Source organism: Myxine glutinosa, chromosome 1, assembly GCF_964187855.1.
Source record: "Myxine glutinosa chromosome 1, kmMyxGlut1.1, whole genome shotgun sequence".
NCBI classification, from domain to species: Eukaryota; Metazoa; Chordata; class Myxini; order Myxiniformes; family Myxinidae; genus Myxine; species Myxine glutinosa.
The window spans coordinates 327984784-328009625 of NC_136261.1; the positions used below are offsets into that span (position 1 = coordinate 327984784).

At 44.1% G+C, this 24842-nt stretch overlaps 1 protein-coding gene across 6 annotated transcripts in view; it reads left to right on the forward strand.

Moving 5' to 3' along the window:
- SLC71A1 (solute carrier family 71 member 1) overlaps window positions 1-23803 on the forward strand; it is a 67451-nt gene extending 43648 nt beyond the window's left edge. For all 6 annotated transcript variants that reach the window (XM_068097086.2, XM_078769716.1, XM_068097068.2 and 3 more), the window contains exons 8-12: window positions 4649-4720; window positions 14020-14132; window positions 19591-19688; window positions 21504-21664; window positions 21755-23803. In XM_068097086.2, the coding sequence (XP_067953187.1) occupies window positions 4649-4720; window positions 14020-14132; window positions 19591-19688; window positions 21504-21664; window positions 21755-21994 (684 nt within the window). In that variant the 3' untranslated portion in view covers window positions 21995-23803. The remainder of the gene's footprint in view (window positions 1-4648; window positions 4721-14019; window positions 14133-19590; window positions 19689-21503; window positions 21665-21754) is intronic.
- Window positions 23804-24842: the final 1039 nt, after the last annotated feature.

Sequence of the window (24842 nt, forward strand, 5' to 3'; positions counted from 1 at the left end):
CATATATCAACTAAATTATTTATAATCATGTTCATTAATGAAAAATTATTAAGCGATGTGCTGCATACCTGGAATACGGAAACAAACTGAACAGCAAAAACGTAACAGCCGAGGGCCAAAAACATAAAGCCAAGGCAACATTCAAACGAGATTTGAAAAGGAAGGAAAACATCAAAAATTACTTTTGCTTGAAAAACTCTGTAAATAAAAGTGTCCGGTTGAGCAAACTGTAGTATTTCCTCTTCAACAACAAAAGGCAGTGTCCTCCATACAAGCTGGCGATGTCAGTTTGCACGTGCATGTTGAGCAGCACATCGTCGGCTGTTTTTATGAGATAAAAAAGTAATTTTGGGGCTGATGAGTAAACCCAAACTAGATTAGCTCAAAACTAAGTGCACTACCTCTGCACCATCCTGTCGGACATCTGGTTCATGTTTATGGGGTATATTTCACTAGTTGTTATGAACACCAAAGACGATAGCGTTTTCCAAGGACAAACATGCTTTTCCATTTTTATCAGGATCGCACAAGGACAAACAAGCAATGCAACTCCATCCAATTTATTAGTCTATGATACTCTCCCAAGTGTGTATTCTTTCATGTCATGTAATGGGATCTTTAACATTCGTGTGCAATTGTAAACAAGATGACATAAAACTGTGAAGTCAGCAGCCATAATGATTGAATTAAAGCCTTTTGACCATTTTATGATCGAGCCACTCACCATGCCAAGGTGCTGTTATCTGTCTCATTGTTTATGCAACGTCGTCAAACTCCCTCGATGGAACTGGTCGATGTTAGGAGGACTTGGGAAACATAAATATATGTAGATGTCAGAAGAGCAAAATAATTGGAATATTGAGCCTAAATTTAGGGAAGGATGAGAGAGAACTGGAGGTGGATGGGGGTAGTGGTGGATAAGGGGATGTGAGGGTAGAGAGGGGAGAAGTGAAGATTAACCCGGGAGTGCAGCACTGCAATGATGAACCAGATCAGATGACCTCATTTCCTTGTGTTTTGGTTGTACAGGATTGTGCGACAACTACTTACTCTGTGGTGACTATGGACCCATCATGCATTAATTTCCACCAGCACGTTGCCCATGCCCACGTGGGATTCTAAACGGGGTATGGATGGAGGAAGCAAAAATGTAAATGGTGTCTTCTGTCATAGAAGACTCATCATCGAAGAAGAAGGCACTGTACAGGGTGTTTATAAAGTCTCTATCTATTTCAGAGAAATAACGGGTAACTAAATAGATAAGGACTTTATAAACACCTTGTATGTAGGTTTTTGATGCCTCCGGTCTGTAAGAAAAACAACCCAGCAAGCTGGGAGTAACTATTCACATTTATTGCCACATCTGATGCAATTTAAATGCTCTAATGGTGGCGAGGTGCTCCATTTGAAACTGCTCGATATACAATGCCTTCAGAAAGTATTCACACTCATTGACTTTTTCACATTTTGTTGTGTTACAGCCTGATTTTAAAATGGATTAAATTTAAATTTTTTGTCACCGATCTACACATAATACCACATAAATTTAAATTTTTTGTCACCGATCTACACATAATACCACATATCAAAGTGAAAACATGCTTTTAGAAATGTTTACAAATGTATTGAAAATGAAATACAGAAATATCTAATTTACAGAAGTATTCGGGCCACACGAGTCATTACTTTGTCGAAGCACCTTTAGCAGCGATTACAGATTCTAATCTTCTTGGGCATGCCTGTATCAGCTTTGTACATCTGGATTTGGGGAGTTTCTCACATTATTCCTTGCAGATTTGCTCAAGCTCTGTCAAGTTGGATGGGGAGCATCGGTGAGCAGAAATCTTGAAGTCTTTCCACAGATTCTCAATGGGATTCAAGTTTAGACTTTGGCTGGGCAACTCAAGGACTTTAACATTCTTATTCTGAAGCCATTGTTGTGAATTGTTCTGAAGCCATTCCAGTGTTGCTTTGGCTGTATGCTTGGGGTCATTGTTCTGTTGGAACATAAATCTTCGTCGCAGTCTAAGGTCTTTTGCACTCTGAAGCAGTTTCTCCTCAAGGATTTGCCTTTATTTGGCTCCATTCATTCTTCGCTCTATCCTGACAAGTCTCCCAGTCCCTGCCACTGAAAAGCATCCCCATAGCATGATGCTGCCACCCCCATCCTTCATGGCCGGGATGGTGTTAGATGGGTGATGAGCTGTGCTCGGTTTCCACCAGTTGTAGCACTTTGCATTCAGGCCAAAGAGTTCAATTTTCTTCTCATAAATCCACAGAATATTTTGCCTCGTGCTCTGAATCTTTCACGTGCCTTTTTGCAAACCCCAGGCATGCTGTCATGTGCCTTTTTCTCATGAATGGCTTGTCTGGCCACTCTCCCATAAAGCTTAGATTTGTAAAACTAGCAACGGTACCCGCCCTATGGGCGGGGCTTCAATTGCGAGGCCCAAATGAAAAGGCAAAATATCAGAAATTGAAGGGTTTTTTTTATATTAAATGATTCATATAAACATCTGTTGAATCATATCACACGCAAATCATCAAAATCTAAACAGTACATGGCGCCCATTTTGAAAAAAGATTGAATTCGGCAAAACGGAAGCGGCCGCTACACGTCTTTCTCAGTCGCATGTTTATGTGTGAAGAGTGCGCGCCGAATCTGTAACACGGAAGTGGCCGCTACACCTGTTTCTCAGTCGCTTTGCACACGCTGCCATGTCACTTCGGAGCCGCACGTTTATATAGGAAGAGTTCGTCAGGAGTCGATCTACTCTCTCCTGGTACGTAGAATAAACTATTTGTAGAATTTCAACAGAAGCCACATCACTGTTCATATTGGTAAATATTATTCCATCGTGTTTGGGAAAATTGGAAAACTTGGAAAAATTGGAAAAACAATATAGCCTATTTTACTCCCAGGGGTCCCAGAAATACCCACCCAAAATATCGTTGCGATCGGTTGAGCCGTTTTTGCGGTACATTCAAATGTACGGACGGACATTTGGTGAATTATTTGTAAAATGCTGCAGAGACTTGTTCTTTCGGAAAGTTCTCCCATCTCAGCCAAGGAACTCTGTAGTTCTGTCAGAGTGTCCATTGGGTTATTGGTCACCTCCCTGATCAAGGTCCTTCTTGCCTGGTTGCTCAGTTTGGTCGGACAGACAGCTCTAGGAAGAATCTGGGTAGGTCCATAGTCTTTCCATTTCCTAATGATGGAGCTCACTATGCTTTTGGGAGCTTTCAACACTCTAGAAATTGTTTTATATCCTTCCCCAGATCTATGCATCCTCACAATTCTATCTCGGAGTGTTATGGACAGTTCCATGGACTTTATGGTAGAGTTTCTGCTCTGACATGCACTGTCAACTGTGGGCCCTTATATAGAAAGGTGTGTTTCTTTCTCAATCATGTCCAATCAATTGAATTGGCCACAGGTGGACTCCAAACATGTTGTAGAGACATCTCGAGGATGATCAAAGGAAATTGGATGCACCGGAGCTCAATTTGGAGTGTCATAGCAAAGGGCTTGAATACTTATTGACTCGAGACGTTTTTAAGCTTTTCATTTTTAAATTATTTTGTAAAATTTATATTTAAAAAAAATTCCACTTTGACGTATTATGTGTAGATTAATGACCAAAAACAAATCTCCGTTTAATCCATTTTAAATTCAGCCTGTAACAACAAAATGTAAAATAAGTCAAGGGATGTGAATACTTTCTGAAGGAACTGTATGTAGCTTTTTGATGCCTCGGGTCCATAAAAAAAATTGTATTGGTGTGAAAGCCAGTGACAAATTGCAAATTAAGAGTAGGATTCTGCATACTAAATTGTAAAGACAGAACTTGGATACAATTGGTTAGATTCCTGACAAATAAATTGACCTTGAACGTAACGCGGTGACATGGAAGGGTCGGTTCATCTGATGCTCGAGCACCATTATTTCTTGTTTTAACATAAATTTGATTGACAAATGCAAGTTTTTATCATGATGTTGACCTACCATGCGTTAAAATAATGTGGTACAGCAAATTTTGGGGCAATTGGCCAAGGGGTATGGAAATGTGCAAACAAAAAAGAGCATGACACATGTGGCGGCGGGCAACTCGCTCTTATAAATATAGATGCTGGCTTTCTCGAAGATTCTCAATATATTTATTAAATGGCGTTTTAATTCTTTCTTGCATACGATTTCCTAAGGTTGAGCGAAATGCACTGGGAATTGATCGATTGCCATTTTTTCATCCTGGTCTCGCACCACATTGTGAATCCTAATTTCTGGAAAGATCTTGATGCACAATGTTGGGTTTTCTGACATCGAGTCAAATTGTTTGGTGTTTTTGAGATGACGTTCTAATGTTCGATTTATTTTCCTGTACAAAATTAATATTGTCAACGTCAATCACCTGTGCACTCGACCAGCAGAATTTCAGTGTCGGGCATTATTAATGGGTAGTATTGCCTTTTGGAGCTGGAATGTGGAAATCTTTGTTTACCAAAACTTTTTTGCCAAATCTAATCAATGAAGTAAAAATGAAAAGTTACATTTATCGTTGGAGTGTTGAAGACGAGCAGTTCTGCTGCTTTGGTGAAAACTTTGTAAGTTGGAGTAAAGTTTGTGACATCTTTGTTTTTATTTCCACAGATCATGGGCTTCTCTTCTGAGAGTGTTGCGGCATTCATTGCCGTTCTGGGAATTCTCTCCATTCTTGCTCAGGTTCGTTATGCCAAGTTTTCAGATTTCAGATTCATCATGTCACAGCTTTGGATTTTTGGTACGTGAGTGCTAAATACAGAACAGGGTCTGTGCAGTATGGTGCAACATATTACGGTGCAGCAAAAGGTCCAGTAGCATAGTGCAAGTTAATACAGATTTGTGTTTATGTTTTATGGTGACCTCTTCTTTACCCGGTGTGTACCCGGTATGTACCCCGGTTTAGAATAGGTACACCGTATCCCTGCGTGTCATAAGAGGCGACTAAAAGGGTTGGCGCCAGGAAGGGCATCCGGCCATAAAAACATTGCCTCAAAAAGAGAACCATGACAATTACGACTACATATGGGCAGGGTACAGCCCGAAGTACCCCGTGGGGGACCCCACTCCCTCGTCAAAACTCAAGGTGGGGAACCCGATCGAAGCAAGGGTGGAAATCATTCCATTTATGACGACGAAACGTCTGATGCCCGACATGGAGATCGGTTTCTGAGATTTGGGACATGGAATGTAGGGACAATGACAGGGAGATCAGGAGAAGTGGTGGAAGTATTGGTCAGAAGAAGAGTGTACATATGTTGTGTGCAGGAGACGAGATGGAAGGGAAGTGGTGTGAGAATGGTGAAGGGTAGGCAGGGACAGAAATACAAGTTTGCGTGGCAAGGGTGCCCGGAGGGCGTGAATGGTGTTGGTGTCCTGTTTTCTGAGGAGTTTGTAGACAGTGTGGTGAGTGTGACTAGAGTGAGTGAAAGGTTGATGATGGTGAAAATGATGATTGGAAAGCTCTTGGTGAACATCATCAGAGTGTCCGTTGTGGAAGGTCGGAGCTACGCAGGTTGGTCGGAGCGATGAAGAGAAGGACAAGTTCTGGTGTGCTATAGAGAAGCTGATGTAAAACGTGAAAGATGAGGAAGTTGTTGTGGTAGGAGGAGACCTAAATGGACATCTGGGAAGGAGTATGGACGGTTTTGAGGGAGTTCATGGGGGTTACGGATATGGTGTGAGAAATGGAGAAGGTGAAAGGATTTTGGAGTTTGCTGATGGAGCTGATTTGTTGATTTGTAATACTCAGTTCCAGAAAAGGGATAATAAGCTTGTTACATACACGTCAGGTGGGTCGACGACAACCGTTGACTACCTGCTGGTGCGTAGGCGAGATAGGGGGCACCTCCGGGACACAAAGGTGATCCCGGGGGAGGAGGCTGTTTCACAGCACCACTTGGTTGTCTGCGACATAAGGGTGAAAGGTGCGAGGAGAGCTCGGCGGGTGAAGTACCAACCGAGAATGAAGGTGTGGAGGTTGAAAGAGGTGACAGTGAGGGAGGCATTATAGTCTAGTAGGAAGACTAGGTCCCCCTGCACCCCCCGGAGATATACTTCTAATCAGTGTTTCTAGATTGGAAACAATGTGTAGAAAATGACTAGCTATGGCCCCAAGCTGAAAAAATGTCCCACATACCATTTTTATGCAAATTACTGCTGCCATTATCAAAAAAAGACTAGGTCCCCCTGCACCCCCCCGGAGATATACTTCTAATCAGTGTTTCTAGATTGGAAAAAATGTGTAGAAAATGACTAGCTATGGCCCCAAGCTGAAACAATGTCCCACATACCATTTTTATGCAAATTACTGCTGCCATTATCAAAAAAACGATTTTTGACATATCTCAGCCAATATTGCAGATAATTGAAAAATGAAGGTGTCTAGACCCATGTTTTGAAGGGCATAGATCATGATAGAACTATTCATAACATGATTACATGTGTCTATGGTATACTAGTATGCTAATTAGTGCTTTATTTACAAAATAATCACAGTTTTACGAAATAATAGACTCATATTAAGGTCCGTCTACACAGACGTTAACACAAAGTTTTATTTTTCTAAATACCCTGTGAAATTCACCGAATGCCCTGTGAAACCTGGGATTCTTCTCCAGCTTTTTCAAGGGCCCGACTTTTCCCTTCCCTTTGAAGGCACTGGTGCAGTCTTCTCCGCTGAACACATAGTACCCCAGGAGAGTGGCACAGTAGTCCTCTCCCAGGGATTCTGCCAGCTCAGAGACGTTGACAAGTTGGCGATGCTTCCCTGACCCTGTATCCAGGTACACCGTCAGCTTGATGTTGTGGGCATGGTGGAGCAGGATCAGGAGGATGTCTGTGTCCGGTGTTCTGACTACAGCGTTCTTGTATCCGATGGTAGCAGCATGATGGAGGTACAGAACCACCCTGGTATCAGTCTCTTCCTGGTTGCTGTAGATCGTGGGGAGTTCACGTACCTCGACCTGAAACACAAAAAGGCACCGCATTTCAATCACCAGTCACTGCCAGTTTCAGTATATCTCCGGGGGGTGCAGGGGGACCTAGTCTTTTTTTGATAATGGCAGCAGTAATTTGCATAAAAATGGTATGTGGGACATTTTTTCAGCTTGGGGCCATAGCTAGTCATTTTCTACACATTTTTTCCAATCTAGAAACACTGATTAGAAGTATATCTCCGGGGGGTGCAGGGGGACCTAGTCTTTTTTTGATAATGGCAGCAGTAATTTGCATAAAAATGGTATGTGGGACATTTTGTCAGCTTGGGGCCATAGCTAGTCATTTTCTACACATTTTTTCCAATCTAGAAACACTGATTAGAAGTATATCTCCGGGGGGTGCAGGGGGACCTAGTCTTTTTTTGATAATGGCAGCAGTAATTTGCATAAAAATGGTATGTGGGACATTATTTCAGCTTGGGGCCATAGCTAGTCATTTTCTACACATTTTTTCCAATCTAGAAACACTGATTAGAAGTATATCTCCGGGGGGTGCAGGGGGACCTAGTCTTCCTACTAGACTATTAAAAGAGAGGCTGAGTATGGTGGAGGATGATGTGGTTGAGCTTGAACATGGTTGGATGTCAATGAAAGATACTGTTGGGAGCCGTTGGTGAGGTATGTGGATGGACAAAAGGACCACCGAGGCCCTCGGAAACATGGTGGTGGGATGATGAAGTTGGAAAGAGGATTGACGAGAAGAGGAAGAAGTTCAAGCAGTGGCAGAAGGCGAAGGGTACAGGAGCAGAAAAAGCAGAGCATGAAAGTTATAAGGCAACCAAGAAGGCTGCAAAGAAAGAGGGAGCAAAGGCGCAGGAGGCATGTAGAAAAATGTTCGGAGAACGCTTGGATTCGGAAGAGGGTCAGAGAGCGGTATTCAGGATTGCGAAGCAGATAGCGAAAGAGAGGTGTGATGTGATGGAGGTGAGCTGCTTGAAGGATGAAGTGGGACAAATCGTTGTGGACCCAGATGGAATTAAAGGAAGATGGAAGAGATATATGGAAATACTGTTGAATGCAGAGAATGAATGGGATGGCAACATAGAGAGTAACCCAGTTTTAGGACCGGCAGAGAAGATAACCGAGAAGGAAGTTGAGGAAGCGATAAAAGCAATATAAAATAAACCACCTTTAGAGGCCATTTTTCCCCGCAAGCGGGGGTTGGCCTTTTTCGGGAACCGTGGTTGTTGTTGTTTTTCGGTCCCCTTTTTGAAGCAATGTTTTACGGCCGGATGCCCTTCCTGACGCCAACCCTTTTTGCCACCTTTAACGACAAACAGGGAATTACCAGTGAACTGGTCCTCAATTAGCCGACCTCGGAAGGATGACAGGCTGAGTCAACCCCCCTGGCGTTAATTCAGCGATCGACTGGGATTCGAACCCAGGATCCTAGGATCCTAAGCTGACACCCTAGCCACTAGCCCAACACCAGAAGCGATAAAAGCAATGAAGAGTAGAAAAGTGGGAGGGCCGACGGGAGTTGTGGGAGATATGTTGAAGGCAGCGGGAAATTGTGGTGTGAAGAGAATGACAGAGATCTGCAATCTGGTGGTGAAAGAAGGCCGCATTCCAGTGGATTGGGAACTGAGTACCCTCGTCCCTCTATACAAGGGGAAAGGTGACCCTCTGGACTGTGGCTCGTATCGAGCGATAAAGTTATTGGAGCTTGGAATGCAGGTATTGGAAAGGGTGTTGGAGAGGAGGATAAGGAAGAAAGTGAAGATTGACGAAATGCAGTTTGGATTTATGCCAGGAAGAGGAACGACAGACGTGTTTTTTATTGTGAGGCAGTTGCAGGAGAAGTATATGGAGAAGAGGAAGAAGTTGTTTCTTGGGTTTGTTGATCTGGAGAAAGCATTCGATAGGGTTCCACGTGAAGTAGTGACATGGGCATTGAGGAAGTTAGGAGTGGAGGAATGGTTGATCAGAGTAGTGATGGCAATGTACAAAAGAGCACGCACAGCTGTAAGGACGAAGGACGGGAACACGAAGGACGGGAACAAGATCTACCAGCAACCCTCTGATGGTTAAACTGCCGAAATCTCGGCTCTCTGCTCACCTTCACTCTTTCATTCCTCTTTTCTCCCGCCTCTGGAACAAACTCCGACACTCCCTTCAATCCCTCTCCTCCCTCCAGGTCTTTAAAACAGCTGTTCACCACCATCTCTTATCTTCCCCCATCCAAAACCTTGATCTTTTCTACCCCCACTAATTCACCTCAGATCCACCTTGTTTGAAATTCCAACTTCTTTCCTGGAAATCCTGGCAGTGTCCATATGTTTATACCTCTCCCACCCCCCCCCCCCCCTTCACATGCCTTCCCCCCAAAGCCCTCTCCCTCCCACAGATCTTTCGATGTCTCCATGTCTCTCGGTCCCTGCTCTCAAATGTTGTGTTTGTGTCCTTCCCCCTCTCTCCCCATCTTGTCTACCGCTCCCGATGTTATTTGTTTTATGTGTCTGTTTGTCTTTCTGTGTAATTAATGTTCGCTCTTTCACCAGCCTCGATCTTGTATACAAAAAAACAAAAAAAACAAAAAAAAAACAGTGGTCAGTTTGAGGTGAAGGTGGGAGTGCATCAAGGGTCGGTACTATGTCCACTACTATTTGTAGCTGTGATGGAGGTGCTCGCTCAGAACGTAAAGGAGGGTTTACCGTGGGAGTTCTTGTATGCAGATGATCTGGTGTTGATTGCAGAAAGTATGGATGGACTGAAGGATAAGATGAACAAGTGGAAGGAATGTATGGAGACAAAAGGTCTGAAGGTGAATATCGGAAAAACGAAGGTGATGGCAAGTGGTAAAGCATGTGGTGAGGTGGAAAGAACTGCGAAGTGGCCGTGTGCTGTGTGCAGGAAGGGTGTCGGAGTGAATTCCATTCAATGTACAATGTGCGCTGAGTGGGTTCATCAAAAATGTAGTGGTTTGAGAGGGTCATTAACCAGTGTGGCAGCTACATTCAAGTGTAAGGTGTGTACAGAGGGAGCTGCAGATGGAGGAAATGTTGAGTTGGATCTTGGAGACGGCGTGAAGCTGGAAGGTGTGAAAACATTTTGTTACCTCGGAGACATGCTGAATGGAGAAGGTGGATCAGACTCGGCAACGGTTGCTCGAGTGAGATGTGCATAGAAGATGTTTCGGGAACTGAGTGGCGTGCTGACGAGGAGGGGAGTGTCGTTGAAGCTGAAGAGAAAGGTGTATGCTGCATGTTTGAGAAGTGTTATGATTTATGGGAGTGAGACATGGGTAATGAACGTAGAGCAGCAACAAAGGCTGGAAAGGGTGGAAATGCGAATGGTTCGGTGGATGTGCGGAGTATCGTTGAGAGACACAACAACAACAACATGCATTTTAAAGGCCATTTTCCCTGCTAGAGCGGGGGTTAGCCTTGCGGTCCCCATGACAATGTTCTCCATTTTGCCCTATTTTCTGCATCTCTCCTTGCTAACCCCCTTGCCCGCATTTCTTCTTCCACCATCTTTAGCCAAGTCTTTCTCGGTCTTCCCCGTCTTCTACTTCCTTCTACATTCATTTCCATCACTCTTCTCAACCAGTCACTTTCATCCTTCCTCAACACATGACCAAACCATCTCAACCTATTCCTCTTCACAGCATCAATCACAGGCTCTATTCCCATCATCTTTCGCAATTCATCATTTGTCTTCCTCTCTCTCAACGATACTCCGCACATCCGTCGAACCATTCGCATTTCCACCCTTTCCAACCTTCGTTGCTGCTCTACGTTCATTACCCATGTCTCGCTCCCATAAATCATAACACTTCTCACACATGCAGCATACACCTTTCCCTTCAGCTTCAACGACACTCCCCTCATCATCAGCACGCCACTCAATTCCCGAAACTTCTTCCATGCACATCTCACTCGAGCAACCATTGCCGAGTCTGATCCACCTTCTCCATTCAGCATGTCTCCGAGGTAGCAAAATGTTTTCACACCTTCCAGCTTCACGCTGTCTCCAAGATCCAACTCAACATTTCCTCCATCTGCAGCTCCCTCTGTGCACACCTTACATTTGAATGTAGCTGCCACACTGGTTAATGACCGTCTCAGACCACTACATTTTTGATGAACCCACTCAGCGCACATTGTACACTGAATGGAGTTCACTCTGACACCCTTCCTACACACAGCACAGGGCCACTTCCCAGTTCTTTCCACCTCACCACATGCTTTACCACTTGCCATCACCTTCGTCTTTCCGATATTCACCTTCAGACCTTTCGTCTCCATACATTCCTTCCACGTGTTCATCTTTTCCTTCAGTCCATCCATACTTTCCGCAATCAACACCAGATCATCTGCATACAACAACTCCCACGGTAAACCCTCCTTTACGTTCTGAGCCAGCACCTCCATCACAGCTACAAATAGTAGTGGACTTAGTACCGACCCCTGATGCACTCCCACCTTCACCTCAAACTCACCACTGTTCCCGTCCTTCGTCCTTACAGCTGTGCATGCTGTTTTGTACATTGCCATCACTTCTCTGATCAACCATTCCTCCACTCCTAACTTCCTCAATGCCCATGTCAATACTTTGCGTGGAACCCGATCGAATGCTTTCTCCAGATCAACAAACCCAAGAAACAACTTCCTTCCTCTTCTCCATGTACTTCTCCTGCAACTGCCTCACAATGAAAAGCGCGTCTGTCGTTGCTCTTCCTGTTGAGAGAGAGAGAGAAAGACAAAGTCGTTGAGAGAGAGGAAGACAAATGATGAATTGCGAAAGATGATGGGAATAGAGCCTGTGATGGATGCTGTGAAGAGAAACAGGTTGAAATGGTTTGGTCATGTGTTGAGGAAGGATGAAAGTGACTGGTTGAGAAGAGTGATGGAAATGAATGTAGAAGGAAGTAGAGGATGGGGAAGACCGAGAAAGACTTGGCTAAAGATGGTGGAAGAAGAAATGCGGGCAAGGGGGTTAACAAGGGGAGATGCAGAAAATAGGGCAAAATGGAGAAGATTGTCATGGGGACCGCAAGGCTAACCCCTGCTCTTGCGGGGAAAATGGCCTTAAAATGCCTGTTGTTGTTGTTGGTGACCTCTTCTTTACGTAAGTCCATCAACACGCCGACTGTGCCCAATGTCACTCTCAACGTGGTGACGAAACCATTAGGTTTTGCTATTTGCATAATGCAGTCAAGTGAGGCCATCTCTCTCTTTTTGGAGGGTACTTCATAGTTGTTGCATGATGCCTGGAAAGTCTCAGTTGAGCACCACCGGGTGGGTGAAACATCTAGCCTGGGCCTTAACGGATGGGCAGCTATTATTGGTTGATTCTACCATCGTTTTTTAATTTGGGTCTTACCAACTAAAACCAGTTTTTTGTGAATCTGAGAATGATATAAAAAGTAGCGGCAGAAAGAGGAGAGGGAGGTGGTTCATCATGGCGTTGTGTGTTCTTTGCTTTCCTTCTCCATGACAAAAATATTTATTGTGAAATATCAGACATCACTTTTACCACGTTTCTGATTTCATGTTAATGCAAGAAATAAAAATAACGTGCAAGCAAGGCCACCTTTTGATCAATACAGATCCTTTGTTTTTCTTCACTTCATGTTATTTGCTGTTTAGGCTCACCCCCGCTCTGGCAGGGAAAATGGCCTTAAAATGCATGTTGTTGTTGTGTGTATGTTATTTGCTTCACTGTGATATTGCTGTTTGTGTGACATCATGCGTACTTTAATGCAAAACTTTAGTTATCAATATTCACCCTTTTTTGGACAGTAAACCGCTGTGGGCAGTGGTTTTTTGTGTTGCATCAATGCTCTGCTCACATGAATTAATGAACTCAAAACTAGATTTTCCTTCCCCTGCCGACAAAGTCGCTGGAGGCATTATGTTTTCGGGTTGTCCGTCCGTGCGTGCGTCCATGATAGGTTTTTGTAACCGCGATAACTTATAAACGGCTGAAGGGAACCAAGAGAAACTTGATAAATGTGTGTATAATGATGTAAAGATAAACGGATTACATTACGGGGTCAGGAGGTGAAAGGTGAGAGGTCCCGTCAGGTAAAAATTCTGTTGCTGTGCTAACTTGGGAACTAGTGAAGGGATTTTGACCAAACTTGGTATATGTATATATTATGATGCCAAGATGAACTGATTAGATTTGAGCATCAAAGGTCAGAGGTCATGTCAGGTAAAAATGTTATACTTGAGAACAGCTGAAGGGATTTAAATCAAACTTTGTACAAGTATGTATAATTATGTAATAATGTAGGCAGGGGCATATCAGTTGAACTGATTAGATTTCACCATCAAAAGGTCAAAGGTCAGATTCTGTAATAGGTTTCGTAACCGCGATACATCCGTGTTGCATTTACCCTAACCACAAGTTGATTGTTTAACCTAGAATGTGCATTATATCAAAGTTAGAGCCGAATGATCCTGTGTCTTTTGTGTGTCTGTGTGTCTACACATTGTTGTTCAGGACCATACTTTTCTTACCTGTACTCCTTGTCATGGAGATTTGTGTTTGATGAATATCCTGTTGGTTCACAAATAAATTAATTCATCATTTGATTAAATTTTACCATATACAAACCATTACCAGCATATTTTTCACGGTGTATATGGGAATTTATTCTGGTGACTTATTAGCCTCACACATTCCCAAAGCAACACACAAAAAGCTGTTGGAATGGTGCAAAAAGTGAGTGAGCCCACACTGATTCTTAAATCTCAGATCTACTAATCTATATACTTTGATGTGGCTCTTCATTGTGAGATTATTTGTCTTGTCTTTCGTTATTTTGCATTACACATCCCTAACTCTAGATGGTTTATTAAATGATCCTTGCAAGTGCGCTTGAATCATCCATCCTTTGCAATTGTAGAAATCTTACCGTGATTTACAGAAGATTGAATCTGTTGCTCCACGTGCACAATAAATTAACAACGGTCACGTATTTCAGCCATCACTATAGTAACACAAATTCATGATTATGTTCCTGGTGTACAGACGCTTGTGTTGAGCACGTTGATGCGCTCAATTGGGAACAAGAACACTATTCTGCTGGGCCTGGGGTTTCAGCTTCTTCAGCTGGCCTGGTATGGGTTTGGCTCACAGCCCTGGTGAGTAATCCTAGTATCTCTCACCTCTAGTTATTGAATTACTACTGTCATATTATTACCACATAATAAGGATAGTTCCATGAACAAATTCAGTCAACAGTTATTTCAAAAGATTTTATTTGTATAACTAGAAGGAACTTCATCTGATTATACTACATTGTCAAATTATACAAGGAGAGACTTGTGTTCACCTACACAGTGTGTGATGAAATGGCAAATGAAGCCAAATTAAAATTGGGTTGGTTGGTTTGTGAAATTGCTGCATTACACACTTGACTAGAACGGCACTCGTTATGGTACATACCTCCACCAGGCTGAACAGTTTACGTTTTGTACCCGACTGATAGACCGCATCTGCAACCTCATCTGAACCAAAACCGAATCGGCTTGTTCTTGTTGCGTACCCAACTCGTCCACCAGGTTTTGTCATAATCCGTCTACAACGTTTTGAAATATTGTGCTATATATCCTGGTGGTGCTTGCTTGCTTGCTTGTAAAACATTGCTTCAAAAAGGGGACCAAAAAAAACAACTACCACGGTCCCCGAAAAGGCCAACCCCCGCTTTGCGAGGAAAAATGGCCTCTAAACGGTGGTTATATCCTGGTGGTGGCTTAGCGGTTAGGGTGCCGGCTTGGGATCCTAGGATCCCGGGTTCGAATCCCGGTCGATCGCTGAATTAACGCCAGCGGGGTTGACTCAGCCTGTCATCCTTCCGAGGTCGGCAAATTGAGTACCAGCTTGCTGGTAATTCCCTGTGTGTCGCAAGAGGCGACTAACAGGGTTGGTGGCAGGAAGGGCATCCGGCCATAAAAGATTGCTTCAAAAAGGGGACCACGGTGCCCGAAAAAGGCCAACCCCTGCTCTGCGGGGAAAAATGGCCTCTAAAGGTAATTCATTTCATTCATATCATTTTTGGCCCTATCACTCAATGGTGAATTATCACTTATAAAATTATTGTATCTGGATCTTCATCAAAATCTAATCATTTCGTCCTTGTCGTGCATACAACCTGTCCCCCAAATTTTGTCTGAATCCAGACAGGCAGGAGTGAAAACATAACCTCCAGAGTTAACTAGAGAGTTCATAGAACACCTTACACGGGGTCGTCTTGAGGATATGTGAAGGGTCGTTTGAACTCTTGATTTGCATTTCCCAGCACAATCTATATTCACTATGAGCCGCCATTTTATCTGAATATCGATAGTCCCCAACACTGAGAGCAGGACCGGCACATTTTATTGTAGATATGGCATAATATCTTCTCCAAGTATTGCTAAACTTGAGGTTTATGGAAGTGTAAACAAGGCAGCATTATCACCTGGCTGATTGTTCTGAAACTTGACACATACATACAAGACAGTAGCCCACACAATCGTTTGGGCTTCGATTTTTCGATTTCGGATCATGGGGGCTCTCATGGGGGGTTAACCTCCCAAGCTTCATTTTCCTACTTGTCCCTTATTTAGCAACCAATTGCTCTGAAACCCGATGCAGCCCTTCTACTCGATGGTCCGCACAATCGCTCCAGCTTCGATTTTTTGAAGAACCCAGGGGGGTTCCCCCAAATCAGAATCAAGTCTGTACTACAACCTCAAGAGATGTCCATCAGCCCACTCGGAGTCATTTATCAATTTTGTTTGACTGCCAGACAGAATAACACAATTACCGAACTCCTTTCTGAGCTTGCACAGTCGTAATGAGATTCTGTATAATTTGCCAAATTTAGAGCCAAAGTACTGCTACACTGCAGGTTTTTGTTCCAGTTCGTGTTCTACAGTCTTCAAAATGTAAAATTTAATTGAAATTAAGTAGTTCCTCGATCATAGGCTGACGTGTGTAGACAGACAGACAAAGTGAACCAATTCTTCACCCCGCTTATTGGTTCGAGCATGGGGTAAACATATGCTACGTCATGCACTCACATACACACTTGCACACACCCACTTGCATCACCAAAAGTAACAAAACAACATTCCAAGATTGTATCGATTTTGAATGTTTTAAAATTTTTATTATTAAAATATTGTCTACTACAAATCTTGATAAAATATGACCGGACGAAAGCAATTGCTGGAGGATTCCTACTTGTTTGTGAAGATTAACAAAATGTGTTTTTATCATGAAGGTTGGAGAATTTTTCTGTTTTGAAACCTCCTGCAACTGACACACGCACACACACACGCACACACACACGCACACACACACACACACACACACACACACACACACACACACACTCCTCATTTTTTCATTTCTGTTCCTCAAAATTCTATCTCTCTCTTTTATTCACACACACACACACACACACACACACACACACACACACACACACACACACACACACACACACACACTCTCTCTCACACTCACACTCACACACTTAATTAATTGTACAGTATCGGTTGTTTCTAAACTTAAATATAAATAATTTAAAGGATTGTTAATGATGTTAATTTTACAACATCCCATATTCAACTTTATTTAAATTGTAAACCTCAAACATAGTTTCTTCACCTAAACAAACCACTACACACACACACACACACCTCCCCAATGGAATGGTGACAGTGAAACCCATTCCACACTCGCAATTGCTGCGAGGGTTCTGACCAATAGGGGGTACCTGCCACACATCCACCCTATTTAGGCAGACCGCAGGTCAACCAGATAATTTTTTTAAGCAAATTCCAGGCCATCACTTAAGAATCAATCCATGTATGCCAAGTGAGCCAGAAATGCATCCGTGGATTGATTCCCAAGTGATGGGCTGGCATGCACAATTTGATGCACGTTTTTCACATCATTGTGTGTTGAAATGGTGCAATATGAGTTAAAATGGCTGTGAATTGGTAAGCAATATTGAGTATCCTGACATATTCAATAAGAATAGTGCAGAGTGAGGATTGAAGGATGTCATGGTCGATCACAAGACATTGAAGCATTGTATGAAGTCGCTTTAGGTTGCTGGCAAGATGGCTGCCTGAAGGTATGCACATTCACCTCTCAGCTGTCTAACCTGTGGAGCCCAGCTATAAACTGTCATCCCGGTATTTCACAGGCAGCGTGATTCATCAACGTGTGTGTCATCCCTCGGATCGATGTTAAATGGGCATCCCGTCTGCTGCCATTAGTCGGTGGACATTAAAGATCCCACGTTGTCCTTCGTAAAGAGGAGGCGAGCTATCTTCGGCACCCTGAACAAATTACAAATTCCTGTCCTAACCTGCAGAGGGCATTGGCACAGCCATGCCCTCAGCCAATGATATTACCCCTAGCCTTGTGCTGCATGCAAGAGAAGAAGAAGAACCACAAAGCATCTCATGTGGTCATTGCAATATATCTCAAATTGTTGTGAAAGTGAAGTCATGATTCATTAAAGGTAATTGTGACTGGTGACATACTTGGTCCCCACCACCTTACAAAAAGAAGGTTCATCCTTCAGCCGAACTGGTAATGCCATTGTGTTTCAGGAACTTAACGGTCTCACAACAACAAACAACAGGCATTTTAAGGCCATTTTCCCTGCTAGAGTGGGGGTTAGCCTTGCGGTCCCCATGACAATGTTCTCCATTTTGCCCTATTTTCTGCATCTCCCCTTGTTAACCCCCTTGCCCGCATTTCTTCTTTGACCATCTTTAGCCAAGTCTTTCTCGGTCTTCCCGGTCCTCTACTTCCCTCTACATTCATTTCCATCACTCTTCTCAACCAGTCACTTTCATCCTTCCTCAACACATGACCAAACCATCTCAACCTGTTTCTCTTCACAGCATCCATCACAGGCTCTATTCCCATCATCTTTCGCAATTCATCATTTGTCTTCCTCTCTCTCAATGATACTCCACACATCCACCGGACCATTCGCATTTCCACCCTTTCCAGCCTTCGTTGCTGCTCTACGTTCATTACCCATGTCTCACTCCCATAAATCATAACACTTCTCACACATGCAGCATAAACCTTTCCCTTCAGCTTCAACGACACTCCCCTCCTCGTCAGCACGCCACTCAGTTCCCGAAACTTCTTCCATGCACATCTCACTCGAGCAACCGTTGCCGAGTCTGATCCACCTTCTCCATTCAGCATGTCTCCTAGGTAACAAAATGTTTTCACACCTTCCAGCTTCACGCCGTCTCCAAGATCCAACTCAACATTTCCTCCATCTGCAGCTCCCTCTGTGCACACCTTACACTTGAATGTAGCTGCCACACTGGTTAATGACCCTCTCAAACGACTACATTTTTGATGAACCCACTCAGCGCCCCATTGCACATTGAATGGAATTCACTCCGACACCCTTCCTGCACACAGCACACGGCCACTTCCCAGTTCTTTCCACCTCACCACATGCTTTACCACTTGCCATCACCTTCGTTTTTCCGATATTCACCTTCAGACCTTTTGTCTCCATACATTCCTTCCACTTGTTCATCTTCTCCTTCAATCCATCCATACTTTCTGCAATCAACACCAGATCATCTGCATACAACAACTCCCACGGTAAACCCTCCTTTACGTTCTGAGCCAGCACCTCCATCACAGCTACAAATAGTAGTGGACTTAGTACCGACCCCTGATGCACTCCCACCTTCAACTCAAACTCACCACTGTTCCCGTCCTTCGTCCTTACAGCTGTGCACGCTCTTTTGTACATTGCCATCACGACTCTGATCAACCATTCCTCCACTCCTAACTTCCTCATGCCCATGTCACTACTTCACGTGGAACCCTATCGAATGCTTTCTCCAGATCAACAAACCCAAGAAACAACTTCTTCCTCTTCTCCATATACTTCTCCTGCAACTGCCTCACAATAAAAAGCGCGTCTGTCGTTCCTCTTCCTGGCATAAATCCAAACTGCAGTTCGTCAATCTTCACTTTCTTCCTTATCCTCCTCTCCAACACCCTTTCTTCCATACCTTCATTCCATGCTCCAATAACTTTATTGCTCGATATGAGCCACAGTCCAGAGGGTCACCTTTCCCCTTGTATAGAGGGACGAGGGTACTCAGTTCCCAATCCACTGGAATGCAGCCTTCTTTCACCACGACACGACTTTCAAGGCTAACCCCCGCTCTAGCAGGGAACATGGCCTTAAAATGCATGTTGTTGTGTTGTGTTTCACCACGAGATTGCAGATCTCTCATTCTTTTCACACCCCAATTTCCCGCTGCCTTCAACATATCTCCCACAACTCCCGTCGGCCCTCCCGCTTTTCTACTCTTCATTGCTTTTATGAAGAGTTAACGGTCTAACTAATTTGAAATTTTCCTGAACCGGTGAAATCTTATCGACTTCCTCATGCTTTGATTTTTCTCAATTTAATCATCATCGTCATCATTTAACTACACTCGTGGCAATAAACGTTTAAATATTATGGGAAACCGATAGTTTCTTTGCAAGGGCTCCAAATAATCCTGCTTTGGACTTTGTATTTTCTGACTTCCCGTTTCTGTGCAGGATGATGTGGGGAGCAGGAGCGATTGCAGCAATGTCCAGTATTACCTTTCCGGCCGTCTCGGCACTTGTCTCCAGAAACGCTGACCCTGACCAGCAAGGTGGGAGGCAGCACCTAATTCACCTCAACTTTCCAAATGAAATAACTATCTAAAATAAATAAATATATCTTCATAGATCAGTGTGATTTTTATATTTTCTTAAAAGTTGTTTTTACAGTTTCATCATAAGACCAATCATAAGACCATCTACAGACCAATCAGCCTGCTCCCAATTATCAGCAAAGTCATGGAATCCATCATTGCTTCAGATATCAAATCCTTCCTCTTCACCAATGGCTAGATCTCTGATCATCAATTTGGTTTTAGACCAGGTCATTCTACTCTGGACATGTTGCTTCCACTGTCTCAACAATGGATGGAGGTCCTCAATGCCAAACAGGAAATCAGGGCTGTCTCCTTTGACATATCACGTGCCTTCGATACGGTCTGGAACATCACGCTGCTCACCAAACTCTCCTCCTATGGTATCCATGGAAATCCTCACGCATGGCTTGCGGACTTCCTCTCTGGTCGTCATCAATGTGTGGCCCTGAATGGATTTCTCTCATCTCCCCTTCCTGTTCAGGCTGGAGTTCCCCAAGGCAGTGTTCTGGGCCCAGTGCTTTTTCTGCTCTTCATCAATGATCTCTCCGACTCTCTGGAAAATCCTCTATATCTCTTTGCTGATGACTCCACTCTCTGCCGCTCCATTCCTCATCCCTCAGATCGGCAGTCTGCAGCATCCTCACTCTCTGCAGACCTGGACAAAATCACAGACTGGTCAAACAAGTGGAACATGTCTTTCAATCCTGACAAATCTCACACTCTCACTATGTCTCTACGAAAAAACCGACTGGACAACCCTCCCATCCACTTTCTGAACAATCCTCTCCAAGAAGTTCTGTCACTCAAGCTTTTGGGTCTCACTATCTGCCATGATCTTTCCTGGAAAAACCACATTTCCAAGCTGGCCTCCAAAACCAGTCGCCGACTGGGCATCCTCCGTCGTGCGAAGTCCTTCCTTGGCATACCTGAGCTCCTCATCACATACAAGGCTTTCATCCGCAGCTCTATGGAATACTGCTCTCCCCTCTGGGCTGGTGCTCCTGACACACCTGGCTCGGCTTCACGCTGTTGAAACGAAAGCTTTCAGAATCATTGGAATCTCTTGGGATGAAGCTGATTGTGAGGGCCTTTCACTCACTCACCGCAGGCAGGGAGATGGTCTATATAATATGTCTTCTACCGACTCCTATCCGGCCTAGCTCCCCCAGCTCTATCTGTGCTCTGTCCCCCAAATATTTCTTCAGGTTGCTCGAGATCTTCCAGTCACCCTCTACTGGTGAAACTGCCAAAATCAAGACTCTCTGCTCACCTTCACTCCTTCATTCCTCTTTACTCCCGCCTCTGGAACAAACTCCCTCACTCTCTTCAATCCCACTCCTCCCTCCAGGTCTTTAAAACAGCTGTTCACCACCATCTCGTATCTTCCCCCATCGAAAACCGTGATCTTTTCTACCCCCATTAATTCACCCCAGATCCATTTTTTGAAATACCGACTTCTTTCCTGGAAGTCCTAGCAGTGTCAATGTGTTTTATACTTCTCCCACGCCCCCCCCCCCCCTCCCCGTCCTTTTCCCATGCCTCTTCCCCCAAAGCCCTCTCCCTCCCACAGATCTTCCGATGTCCCTGTTCTCTGCTGTTGTACTTGTGTGCTTCCCTCTCTCTCCCCATCTTGTCTCCTGCTCCCTTTATTGTATGTTTTGTGTGTCTGTTTTTTTTTTTTTTGTGATTGATGTTAGCTTGTAGATCTTGTATACAAAATTTAAAAAAAGAGTGACTAAAGCTTACATTTTGTCATTTGCATTGGCACAGGTGTCGTTCAAGGCATGATCACTGGGATCCGAGGTCTTTGTAACGGGCTTGGTCCAGCACTTTATGGCTTCATCTTCTACCTGTTTCATGTGGAGTTTAACGAGCTGCCCAACTTGACGCCAACCAAACCCGAAAAAAACCTGCACAGCCCCACGGATGAGGTGCGCATGTTGTCACATTTGACCTGCTCACACCTCTCCTACAATTAGTTACTCGACCTCATTTTTCCCTGTTGTCCTTTCGTTCCCCAGGGAGCCATCATTCCTGGTCCGCCATTTCTTTTCGGTGCCTGTTCTGTTCTGCTGGCACTTCTCGTCGCTTTGTTCATCCCCGAGCACACGGTGCCCGCGTCACGTGGGGCGTCCTGGAAAAGGCATCCTCACCATAACCCCCACCACCATCATCCTCATGCCAGTCACAGCCATTCGCACAGCCCACCAGCTACAGGCGGAGAAGCTCAAGAACCCTTGCTACAGGATAGCTGTGTGTGATACCAGAACCTCACTGAGATCACATTGTGGTTTACTATCACAGAAAACTCCTTCACCTCCATTTTCCTTTTTCCCCTACCCTGCACCTCCCATCCTCCCTCATTACTAACCCCTCTTTTCCTTCTATCTTCCTGTTTGTATGACTATGTTATGCACCTGTGGTGATACATTCCACAGTCTGCATGTGTTGAAACTGGTACGGTCATCATCTCCAGCAAATATCCTGCGGAGTGTGCGGAAATACATCCCCAAGAGGCTGTTTGATATCCTGACCCAGTCTAGCTGGCCTCTAAACCCCGTAGGGTTGCGCAGATCTCAGCCAAGTTGTGTGATTATATTGTTGCACATCTATGTAATGCACTTGTGGTGGTACATTCCACAGCCCACGGTGGAAACCGACATGGCGTCGTTACCTTCATTGAATGTCCTGCTGAGTTTGAGGAAAATCCAAGTGGCTCGGCTTGACAACTTGACCGAGTCTAGTTCGACCGTAAGCCCTTCGGAGGTTCTTAAGCAGAGCTCAGCTAAATTGTGTACTGTTGTGTGATCTACAGTTGCATTTCTCCAGCCCAAGTTTTTATGCATTTGTTCTTTGTTCTGTTTGAAGCAGCAAACAAAGGTCAATGATATTTTGTAAAAAAGAAAGAGAAAGAGAAAAAAAATTGGCCTTTTTTAAAAAAATGACACTCCCGCCGCTTTCACCTCCACAAATGTGTCGTATGGGTTGTTTGTGCTTTCACAAAAACTGTTGTGGGCATAGGGCACCTTCCTGCCCAAACTGGCAGGGCCAAGAGCTCTTGAAGCCACTTTCCCATCACAGTAGCTCGGATGTGCCACCGGCTATGAAGCTCAGCTGAGGAACACCAGCGCCCGCCGACAACAAATTCCGCTGGCTGAGCTGGGTACAGACAACGGGGGCAAGAGCCCCATCATCGACTAGTCTTCACCGTCTTACCCTCATGGACCCCTTTTCCTGCACAAGAGTGAGTGAAACGCAGTTCCCAGCAGCAGCTGGGAATTTGTGGTGATGTCGCAGACGTCGCTGCTGTCAACACCTTTTGGTTTTTCGCAATTTACTCTTACTTGAAGGAACTTTGATTTGAACACGGGCTTACAGCAGAGCCACTCTTAAAGCCACACTTGCATTTCATTGTACATTATATTCACAAGGTACATTTGTGATCTCGTTGTGTACATTTGTATTCCGTAAAGGCATTTTCATATCGAAGGTATTGAAGCATTGTATGAGGTTGCTTTAAGTCGCTTGCTATTCACAGTTTGGATTTGGCTTTAATGTACCAGCTTACTTTGGGATAAAAAAACGAAACACCATTGCCTGTTCACGAGTCGGAGTTGTGCTGGGAATAATCTTATTGCCCCCCACGCATTGCTTAATCACTGAAGTGTAACCTTTGTGGTGAAGGTAGTGAGTGCTGACTACGAGCTCCAAAAGCGATGAGATATTGCAGAACTCCCAGAGCATTCGAGAGGGAGCGAATGAGTAAAATGGGTGACAATCACTACTTATCCACAATAGTTTCAATTGATTGTGTCAGGCCCAGGACGGCAGCTTTGTGCTGCTTTCTCGCTTGCTTGTCGAACACGAAACCACAACTTATAATGTGCACATTCCATGCTGGGTGCCAATTTCGTCAAAGCTTCCTGTCTCTTCAAGCAGGTGCCCCCAAGCAGCTTCACTCCCATGGTTAGAGCTTTGTTGTACATTTGTTTACTGGTACCTGGCTGGAAGGTTGTGGTACCCACAGTAATTTATCAAAAATGTTAATAAAGATTTGTATTTTAACAATGTTCCATGGTTGTTAACACTTTTGCACTAGTTTGCCATCTGCATCGAAATACTGTGTACAAACACTTGCATTTCCAACTTCAGTCAACAATCATGTATGTTTTATCATCCCTGTCTTAGCAATACGATCTAACATCTTCCTTGATTCTGGTATAATTTGACAGTAATATAGGACTTTCAAAATGACGTAATTTGCCCCCAGAATGCTCAGCACACATGCAGAATCCCCTAGAAATAGTGATCTTTGGGGCACGTGAACTTCTATCATTGTGCGCGATAAGGATTGGTACCTAAAATGGCCCACAAAGCTTCTAAAAGAAGCTGAAAATATTTGGAACTAGAACGACACTCTTCGACATCACTATGTCGACCGATATGCCTCCGCCTACATTATTACATCATTATAACACTTGTACCAAGTTTGATTTAAATCCATTCAGCTGTTTTCAAGTTATCACATTTTTACCTGACATGACCTCTGTCCTTTGGCTTTTGACCTCGTGACCCCAAAATCTAATCGGTTCACCTTTACCTCATTATGCATATCTGGACCAAATTTGACTGAGATCCCTTCAGCCGTTCTCAAGTTATCGTGGTAACGAAAACCTATCATTGGACGGATGGACAACCTGAAAACATAATGCCTCAAATTCGACGAAGTCGCTGGAGGCATAAAAAGTACCAGAGAGAAAGCTGTTCGCCTATGCACTGCCAATAGGAAGGTGCACGCAGGACACTGAGTGCATGCACAACACATGCATGAAAGGCCTCATCAGCAATCATACGTCATTTCAAAATTCCTGTATTACGGCTACGCCGGCTACTGCCGTTTGGGGTGGATCGATCAGGACGTTATTTCCTGCCAAACAAAAACTACCCATCCAGGTTGTGTTATTCGTGTCTTGGACATTCTTGAAGGCTTGGATTGTTCACCGAAACATGTCAGACACAGGACGAAGAATCCAGACTCGAGGGATTAGAATATACTGTCACGTTTCTGCCATCGCCATGACTGGTAATTAGTCAGGTGAGGGGATGTAA